Consider the following 10,890-nt stretch of genomic DNA (forward strand, 5'->3'; position numbering starts at 1 on the left):
AAAAAAAAAGTATCAAGTTTGTGGGAATGAAAGCTAAAGGAGACTGTGTCATTACCCAATTAATTTAAAAGCTGCTAAGGGGGAAAACATTCCAGTTTCCTCCACAATAGTAGTTTGTTGGCTGCAACTAAAAAATAAAGGCAATACAGGAGTTTCACCAAGGGTCCCACATTAAAATGTTCAGCTTTACAACAGAAATACACAGACTAACGAAAGTTTACAACCTGATAAAAAAAGGTTTCTGTGAGTGCTTCCTGCTTCATAACAACAGTGAAGTGACATAACTTTTCACAACTCATGCTTGAGTTAACTTGGTCAGGCCTAAAGGTAAGGGTGTGACTGCTTTAAATGATTGTCATATCTATGCAAATGCGTCAGACTGGTAGGTAGCCATCTGTAAACCACCGGTCAACTGAGAAAAATTTACTCTTCCTAGCTGGTTGGTGAGTAGTTTCTGGCCCTTGCCAGACAGAATAAATCATAAAGAGGATATGTCACCAAAAACATCCTTGTGATCGGTACTAAATTGCTACAGTCACCTGTAGCAAACCAGAAACAGAACACGATCTTCAAAATAAAAGATGTGCCTTGCTACTGTCAGCACTCAGTCAACGCATTTCTTTTTTTTTTTTCTTTTTTTTTTACATTTTTCATTTTTGCTGCGTGTTTTCATACTTTCAGTACTGCCTGTACAGTAGCTGCCAAATGTTTAGAGACAAGTTAACCAACTGCAAGGTTTTAGGTAATGTGCTGTATACCTCTGTGACTAGCAATGAGAGGTCACCTAGCAATGACCTCTCCCTCCACCCTGCCTCACCAACCAGTTTGGGAATAAACAGTTTTCCTTCATGACCTTTGGCCATGAAAACCTGGGCTTTCCAAGGTGGATGGGTGACTTAATAGTGTCTACATTCACCTTTTATGGTTTATGAGGTCAATTCCTGTGAAATATTTGGGAGGTTTCAATATTTAACATATACTCTGATGGGGCTTTATTTGTTGACGTTGTCCACCCACCTCACCTTTTGTGTCACCTCTAGATTTAGTGGTTTAAATGATCTGGATAAACTGTCTGTTTGTTTACAGCCCTGTGTGATTTATTTCTAGTGATGTTACCACATTTCTAGTTATTAACTTGTTGAAAGCATTATAGAGTCCACAACATCTCATTTCTTCATTATTTATGGGAAACTTCCTGCTGTTTAGACTAATAAAGGTTTGTAAACAACTATTTATACTTCAAGGCCACCTGAGATGACCGAAATAAGGCTGCAAGGCTCAGTGCCGTGTGGTGTGACTCAACAAAATACACTGTTGACATATAAAGACTGATGGCATCACCAGAACTGTCCAATGACTTGTTTGCTGGGATGGGGTGACCATATACTTCCTACACATCTTACTGAACTCTCTATACATACTGAAGTTACAGACCAGGTATTGCTGCTGCTCTCGGGTCAGGTTTCAGTGAGGTCAGACAGAAGCAGGAGTCCGCTCCACCTGTAATGGGATCCTCAGATCATCCTGCTGCTGATGACAGAAAACTACAGCAGGGCAACACAAACTGCTGACCAGACAAACAGGCTTTATCATGATTTCTACAATAAAAACTGATTTAATGTGAAGGAGTCTTCACTAAGTTATAACTGCTGTGTATGTACAGTATTTTTTGATTCAAATCAAATGTTTCTTTAATGAAGTTGTTTGCTAAGATTACTGCTGTTTTATTGTGTTAGTTTATCAAATAACAAAATGGCAGAACATGTGGGTGGTTACACGTGTATTTTTCCCACTCATAAGTTTTTTGCCAGGTATTGAAGAGATCATCAAAAGAGAAACAACACTCTGTGGTGTCATTTAATTAATACGACGTTAACTAATTTTATTAATTTCATCTTTGTATCAGTGTACTAAAAGTCCTTGTTATTAAAAATATCCTTTCAAGTCTGACCTGGAAACAAATGCAACAAATTCTTTAAACGTGTTTTACTCTATATTGTCAAAAGTATTCACTCACCTGTTCAAATTATTGAATTGAGATGTTCCAGTCACTTCAGTACAGGTGTATAGAATTAAGCAGCTAGGTATGCAGACTGTTTCTACAAACATCTGTGTAAGAATGAGGACACGTAGTACCACAGATGTTGATGGGGATAGCACAGAGGTCACTACTTTCTGCAGTCAATCACTACAGATCCAAACCCCATGTGGCCTTCAGATTATCACAATAATGGTGTGTAGAGAGCTTCATGGAATGGGCACTTTATGGCTTTTGTGCCAAATGTAAATGTTTGGTGGAGGGGGGGGCAGAGACAGAGGTAGACAGAGCAGAGACTCCAAGCCATTCCAGGCCTTTACATCCAATATCAGTGTCAGACCTCAGCTCACTTCTGAAAAAATAATCCCAAATTCCCATAAACACTAAACCTTGTGGAGCCTTCGACCAACATCATATTAAAGCCTATGGATTGAAAATGAGATGTCACTTAAGTTCATATGTTTGTCAAGGCAGATGAGTGGATTGCCAGTGTAGTAGACCAATAAGAAAGTCTGAAGACATAGAAATATGTTACTTACCAGCAGCATACAGAGAACAGTAATGTTTCCACAAACTGTAATAAAGCAGAAAATAAATCTGTACAGCTGACAGTTACCTAAACAGGTCAGATACGCACACAAACATGACAGCTGTGTGCAAGTGTGAACCAATCCTGAACCAAATGGCTTCTAAATCTTCTTCCTGCTGAAATATGCACATTTATTATGACAAGGGTCCAAACGGTACCTCTTCCACCTGACCTGTTTAGGCGCATAATCCAGTCTTGTGTCTCAGTTTTCTGGGTCAACTGTTATTTCTGTGGTGCATTCAGAAGTGTAGCCATTTCAATGATTTAATGATTGCACCTTTCATGCATATACGGAATGCAGGCCGAATCTGTCATGGTTCTGTATTGGAAAAACACTCACCCCATCAGTAACTGGTTGTGTTTGGACTAGACAAGATTAACATGTAGAGACCTGTTCAATCAAGTCATCACTTAATGACACCATTTCAGTCATTTCAAAAAAGGTACAATGTCACTGTAGTCAGTGTAGAGTAACCTGGTGTCTCTTTATGTGTTCTTCAGCCTCCGTCTCACATATTGACAGTGACACCATCACAGTTTAGTCCCATTATCTCTCTTTTCTGTCTCTCTGTGAAGTACATACCCAAGTTTTTAGCAGGTAATAAAAGGGGATTTTAGAAATGTACTCTCTGCAAACAGCTACCTGTTTTTACAATAACGAAAAAGATTACAATATAATCTGTGACAGTGAACTGTTTGTTGGTGAGAGAGCAAGAAAATTAGCTGCTAGTGTTGATTGTGCTGCAGATAATTTTGTCTAGTTTAACCATTTTCATGTTGGCATTGAGATATTATTATGAAATTACTAATTCTGACTATAATCTCATTAAATTATTATAACAGTCTTCAAGTTTTATCACCAAAGTAATCCTTGAATGATAGAGTGTGTTACAGCAAAGTATCCTCAAGAAATATATCAAGACAACCACTAGCAAGAACAATGATAACTTTATTTATTGCTGTATGATCTTTATTGTAGTACAGGCACATAATTCAAAAACAACACAAAAACCCTCAAAACAAAGAACATAATACCCTCAATGTAATAATAGCGACAAGTTTATATTTTCATGCTTATATATTTTTAATCAGGGAAACAACAAATGTGTCTGACAGCATTAAAACTCGAGTCATGTTGATCCTGTCCACTAGGTGTTCTCAGTGAGCCTATTTCTTTTATAAGCATGGCAGTTTTATAAGTGACCTGCCTCAGCAGATGCTATTATCAGCTTATATATTTCCAAAACATGTATTTCCTAAACATCCAGATTTTCTGTCTCCTTGGGACTCAAGAGGTCTCACATGAGTGACTTATGCATCTGACCTATTATTTAAAGCAGGTTATTTTTAAAATAGCAACAGTGTCGCTCTTAATTTTAACTACAAAGCTTTACTTCTCAAATATCAATTGCTATTAAGAAAACAATAGGCAAAATGTGTAAAGAAACAGTAAATCATTTTCCCCCTTGGTTTGAACCAAATGAGCTGAAATACAGATACAAGAGTGACTTAAGGGTCCAATTTTATGGTATGGCTTTTTCTGATTGTTCCAACTTGGACCAAAGTGTGAAGACTATGCATTTTAAAACTGACCATATATTTAGCACTGCCCTTCCAGCCAAGATACAGGATTGTAATAAAAACAAACTAGGGGTGGGTTTTAATAATCGATTCATCGATTAAAATCGATTCTGGCTTGGATAACGTGATATCGATTCATTAAAATCCTGAATCGATTTTTTTATATAAATGTAGTTTGCCCAAAATGCCAGAATCTCAGGTGAAACGTCAAAAAATTTCGACAACCACCAAACATTTAAAACAGTAAATGAGAGCAGGTACACGGCTTCTGCACAAAGACGTAAAGACAAAGCGCGGACCCGCGGATCAGAATCAGTGAGATGTCGCCTTTCTCCCCCGACGGCACGGACACGGTCGGGGCTGAAAGCCGACAGCTCGCTGATTCCGATGTTTCGGCGGGTCCGCGCTTTGTGTTCACGCCCTTTTTGCGCTGATTCTAAAGCTGTTAGTTGTATCTCTCTCCAAACAATATTGACTGAACCAGCAGCAAAAGAAGATCCAAACTAAGCTTCACATAAACAACGTCATGGATTCCCTCTTACTTTTGCTGTTTTGCTTTCACCACAATAAAATCACACTTCATGCACTGCTCTCTCTCTCTCTCTCTCTCTCTCTCTCTCTCTCTCTCTCTCTCTCTCTCTCTCTCTGTACTTCAAGAACAGTTTCCCGTCTAAAAATCTGTTTTCTGCATTATTCTGCTTGTTACGCACAAGTCTACTGTTATTTACAGCGCTGTCGGCTGCTGTTTTTATTCCTTTTACATACTTCCGAAAAGAAAACTTAATTTCTGCCGTTCAATACTGAACAAATTTAAACTTAAAATTATACAAAATGCAAAACGCTTAGCCATGTCTCTAATAAAACTGCTTTAACTTCAGAGGTAATGTTCATATGTTAATTAATGGTTTTCTTTCGTTTTTGATCTACTGCAGAATATTTTTATAAAATCCCAGGAAAATCACCTTCATGTTTTTCTGTGTTTTATCTTCAGCTACTTTAACACAAAGGCATCTGCTGTGATGCTCACACCTTTGATAAAGTCTTGCGTGTGTCAGCTTCCTTTTTATAGATACAAAAATATGTAAATGTAGTGATCTGAATTATAATATTTCTGACTGTCTGAGGCAAAATTTCCCAGATTCGAATTGAATTGAATCGATTCAGGACATTCTTTTATTTAATGTGCACCAATATCTGTATTAAATGTAAATGTTATGTCCTATAACAACAATGAATGCAGGGAATTTAGTGAAGGAAATATGAAACTGTGATGCACAAACATTTAATGTCTGAAACCAGATTTGAAGTTCCTTTTAGCTACTAACGTACAAGTGAACATGATATTCATAATTATAGTAGTTTTTGTACCACTGCGCAGAAATTCATGAGACTAATTTTTTACTCCTTCAGTTGAAATACATTGCTTGACATAATATCCACTTTCATAAACACTACCAAGCACTTTCATGTAACTTTGTCCAGCCACTACAATTCTTTCCTTAACGATTCAAACTTCACGTACAACTTCACTTACTCTGTTCTTCCTCAATCATAAATACTAGTTTTGATTGTGCATACCAGAAATTAATTGGTTCAGCTCTTACAGTAGCCAGAATATGTTAGGGGAATGCTTTAGCACACTTTAACAAGACATTTAGCCGTTGACTTATTTTTTTTTTTAAAAAAAGACACATCCTTGCAAATGCTAAAATTAACCTTTGTCTTTGTGTCCTAATTGGTTGGTTGATTGGAAAAAGTGTGCTATGCCAATCAAACATTTTGTCCAGCCCTTTTAAGCTGGTTGTGAAAAAGACCCAGAGTCCCTTCCTCTCCTTGTGAAACTGACAATACTATAACTCATAATTTATTTTTAGTATTTTTGTTGTGAAGCTCATTATACAAAAAGGGAAAAATGTGAACAATTCTTTCTAGAGGCCAATTTAAAAAAATAGATTACCAAAGATTAGCTAGCCATTAGCTTGTTAGTAAAGGTTTTGCATATAATCTGAACAAGGGCGTAGATTTGGCATGGACGGAAGGGACATGTCCCCACCAATATCCAGCAATTATTGAATTGTCCCCACCAATAATTTGATCTCTTCGAGTAAAGAAAAACAAAACCGATAGAATTTTTTTTTAAAAGCGATCTGTCAATATCTCATTCACCCAGCGGTGCAGAAAGAGTTAAATTACGTCCTCTACTGGAGTCCTATACCATGTGACAAATATGGCCAATGTGATTGGCTGTGCCTTTCAGGGAGCTCTGTTTAGTTTTAGCAGCGGCAAAACTGCGCTGCTAGGACCCGCAAGGAGGAGAGGAGGATGGCAGCAAAAAGAACCTGGATATAAGAAAGTATTTTTCAAAGAAACCTGTAAGTGACTTAAAGTCAAGTTCACTCATAAAACCTGTCCATCATAATAACGTTACAGGCTATGCAAGGCAATACATGCCAACCCTCCCGTTTTTTCTCGGACAATCTCGAATTTCAGTGCCCCTCTTATTACTCTTTTTGGGTTGCAAAATAAACTTTTAAAAAATTTTCAGGCGAGAATGTAGCTGTGCAAACTTCAAATATCCGAACCGGGGAGAACAGCAAACTCCCGGCACATCATTTTAGGCTTTGGCCCACATCAGTCTAAAATTGTATGTAACCATGAATAACGTGTTGCCATGTCCACCAGGAGAGACTGGAGAGTATAGATGCAAAACAAATATGCCAGCAGTTTATCTCAGTTAATGAGAGGAGAAGGCATGTGTTTGGCTGCTTCACATAGTGGACATTGAGTTGTTGTGAGGGACACCAGTAGTAATAATAATGGATTGGATTTATATAGCGCTTTTCAAGGCACCCAAAGCGCTTTACAATGCCACTATTCATTCACTCTCACATTCACACACTGGTGAAGGCAAGCTACGGTTGTAGCCACAGCTGCCCTGGGGCAGACTGACAGAAGCGAGGCTGCCAACACCAGTAGGCGGTAGGGTAAAGTGTCTTGCCCAAGGACACAATGACCAGGAATCGAACCGGTGACCTTCCGGTTACAGATGCACTTCCCATCCCCTGAGCTACGGTCGCCCAACCGTAGTCCATGTCTGTTGCTGTAACAGTATTCATGTTTAGAGTAAAACATCCCAGCTCACTGACTTGATAGGGGCAATGGTGTGCCTAAAATGTTGCATAATTTTGCCAAGAGATCTTTTACTTTGTGGTAATCTTAGATGAATAGTTTTATGGACAAAAACCACCAGGTCATTCAGTGTTCCCTTAGTGCTAATTTATAAGAGATGTTGGTGTAGTATAACTGAAGTAATGTTGTTAAGTCCTTAAAGTCATATTCTTTTATTGTCATGACTGTATTTTAAGCTATTTTTATTTTTGTATGATATCTGATTTATATGGAATATGGTTGAAGTAAACTAAAGTATAAAATACTTAGTCAGTCATTTGTTTTATAGTAACTTAACATTATATAATTCACATATAAAACTATGAATTGTAATTTTAAATGGTTTAAAAGCATGTAGAATAGCATATGTAGGCAAGTATATTTCTCCTTTTTTTTATCAAGAAGCAAAGACGAATAGGAAAAAAAAGAAACAGGGCAGGGTTCGGTGGTTGAATCATCCGTCCCCACCAATGCCAAAACCAATCTGAAAGACAGAGATTCACAAATCTGATGAACTACATAGTCATGTTCTACCTATTTTGCTTTTGGGCCATTGAGAGGTTTGTATGGTGGAACTAGGAACTTCCAGGAATCATTCCAACCTGACAGCGACTTGAAGGACATTTGCTTTTTCAAACTATCAGGCCTAACCAAGAATCTCCAAGATTCTTCCCACTCTTCAGGGATCTGTTCATTGGTTTTATCCTCAGGATTTAGCTTTTTTCCTGAGCTAACTTTCCTTGAACATGGTTGGGTTTTGCGCAAGAGGTGGCATCCTGCCCACTTCTTTTCTAATTGTTTGTCCTTGTGATTGTTGGAGTACAAATGCCTTCTTGTTTTGGCTGTTTTCGTTATGATGACTCTTGGGTCATTTGTTCCCTTTAGCTTTCTTTTCTCTTTGCTATGCACCTTGGCACTCTGCAGGAACTCATGGGAGTTTCTCCAAAGGCTGTAGTTTGGTGTATTGTTGTCACACATGTTTCTGATGTCATTTTGTATTTTCTTTTCTCTTGACCATTCGACTGTATACTGACAATGGTTAGAAGGGGACTCCCACCAGGATTTTTCCACTTGTGGCATTGGGTTGGCAAGTCTGAATGACTTTCCCCACTTGCATCCATGCTCACTTGCACTGGCATGTTGCTGTTGAATAGTGTTGCTTATGCTTTGCCTACTTATTTCTGAAGATTCAAAATGACTTGGCTGATGACTGAAAAGAGATGCAGCTTTCCATGAAGGGCTCCAATCTTTCTCATGGTATCTTTCCCTGAAAATCTGGCTGTCAAAAGACCAGCTCATTTTTGCTTTGATTCTCTGCATGGAAGTCTTCCCCTTTAGGGGTTCGATTTCCAATGATTCATTCACCCAGTTCTCTCTACGCATTGATTCAGTCCAGTGCGTGTGGTACATCGACCACTTCCAGGCTTCTCTCCACTGAGTTAAGGAGGGTTTATCATGATGCAACTGAGTCTCTGAGACCATCCAGGATGTCTCCCAGTCTGAAATTGCAGTGACATGTCTCCCTTGTGTCCATGATTTGTCGGGATTGTGAGAAGTACAATTTCCTTGGTGGATTTGCACCTTTTCCTGTCCAGGTTCTGATCGATTCTGGTGTCTTGAGAACTTCCACGATTCCTTCAAGCTCCACTCCCTAGTTCCCTCACTACTAGGGAATTCCACAAGCACAATGTGGCTCTGGTACTTTGCTCGAGCTACATGGTTTTGAGCTGGGGTGGACCAACCCTGCTGCCACAGGTCAAGCACTTGGTACAAGGGCTGGCATGTAAACTTCCATGAGTCATTCCACTCTGCAGCAGCTGGCTTCATATAACCCCCCTTTTGTGAATCTTTGAAAGAGCTGGGTAGGTTTATCCTCAGTCTTCTTCTCTCCAACCTCATTCTATGCTTTATTGTCCTCCAAGAGTCCCTCAGTTCTGAGCAAGGCAAATTTTTTTCTAAATATTTCAGAAGAAATAACCTAGACTGGCTGAATTCGCTCTTTGGCTGATATATTATGTTGTGTTTCAGTTGCTCATACTGTAAATCTGCTTCTTCTGAAGTTGAAAAATACACCTTAGGGTTGTTGTCCAACAACTGAGACTCCAAAGCAGTTTCTGCCCTTGGTGGCAAAGTCTTAAGGACTTTCTTTATTTCCTCACATGGTTCTGAGTTGTTTTTGGTCACCTGCCATGACTTGCTCCACTCAGAGACTCCATTAAATTCTTTGCAATGCTGCAAGTATAGATGGTTGTCTTTATGCTCATGTGACATAGGCATGATTTTGTGGAAACAGGGCTGTTTCTGTTGGTTGTGGTCATTAAAGTCATCATCTTTTTTCAAAATAGGATTTGAATTCTGAGACTTGTTAACAACCACCATAGCTACTCGCCATGAGTTTGCCCACTCTGGACTCTGAGATTTTTTGTGTTGAGGCACCTCAGATTTGTTGTAGCTATGGTGGTTTACAAGCCTCCAACATTCTTGCCACTTGGAGCTTATCTCTTGATTGTTGTCTTGCTTCCTAGCAACACACTCATTCAATATACCATCACCTGGAACACTGATTGGATCCTGCTGAATTGCTGACTTGGTTGATCTCCATGACTCACTCCATTCTGATGAGTGCAAGACTTCATCGTGGTGCTCAGTTTCAAGCAGCAATGTAAAAAATCCAGATTTGGGGATATTCTCTCCATTTGTATCTTCTTTGCTGCATGGATCAGATTTTTTCCAGGACATCTGCCAATCTTCAATGGGAAGACTCAAATTTAGCTGCTGTGAATCCATCTTCCTATTGTCAGGTTTTATCCAGACATTAAGGTTCTGTGGATTCATCACATTTGGCTCATTTGACCAAGGTTTCCCAGTTTCAGAGCAAGGTTGCTGGGTTGCAAACATCCAGCACTCACCCCAGTCTATGGCACTCTCTGTTGGTGATCGCAAGGATTTGTTGTACCTCCATGACTTCCCCCACACCAAAGTGGAAGGTTGAGTTTGAGTTATGAACATGAGTAATTGCAGCCTATTTATTTTTTTGTCCTGACCCCTTTTGTCTTTAAGGTTGGGAACTGCAGTAGAGAGGCCTTTGCTGTGGCTTCTTGGTCTGCTGAGTGGACCTGAGCATGTGACATGAGGAAGAATACGAGGAAGCTGGGGCTGTTTGCTCTTCCAGATATTGTTGTCTATCTGAGCCTCAGGTGGCTTAATTTTCCTTTGCACCCCTTTGTATCCTACCACTTTAGAAACCATACGATTTGCCCAGTCCTGGTTAATTCTGTAGAAACACACATAGAAGAAAAAATGCATAGCCTATAACAATCATCACACTTTAATGTAAACAATAAACCCATGATGATTATGTTGTTCTTGCACTTGCATTTTTACAGCCTAAAGTGATTATCATGTGATACAACTAATGTTATTCATAAAGTACATATTTCAACTTTCAGGTAAAAGTCTAAATCAGTAAAAGAAAGCTGATTTTGAAATTAGAATAAAAAGCACTTCATGTTTG

The 10,890-nt window shown here is 39.0% G+C and overlaps 1 protein-coding gene across 1 annotated transcript; it reads right to left on the reverse strand.

The window, feature by feature from the left end:
* Positions 1-7,798: 7,798 nt before the first annotated feature.
* On the reverse strand, positions 7,799-10,682 carry LOC118455868 (uncharacterized). The gene has a single exon (XM_035915952.2). It carries the CDS (start codon positions 10,680-10,682, stop codon positions 7,911-7,913), a length of 2,772 nt encoding a protein of 923 aa, XP_035771845.2. The 3' UTR covers positions 7,799-7,910.
* Between the last annotated feature and the right edge of the window lie 208 nt (positions 10,683-10,890).

The sequence above is a fragment of the Neolamprologus brichardi genome, chromosome 7, assembly GCF_056152115.1.
Source record: "Neolamprologus brichardi isolate AB-2024 chromosome 7, ASM5615211v1, whole genome shotgun sequence".
NCBI classification, from domain to species: domain Eukaryota; kingdom Metazoa; phylum Chordata; class Actinopteri; order Cichliformes; family Cichlidae; genus Neolamprologus; species Neolamprologus brichardi.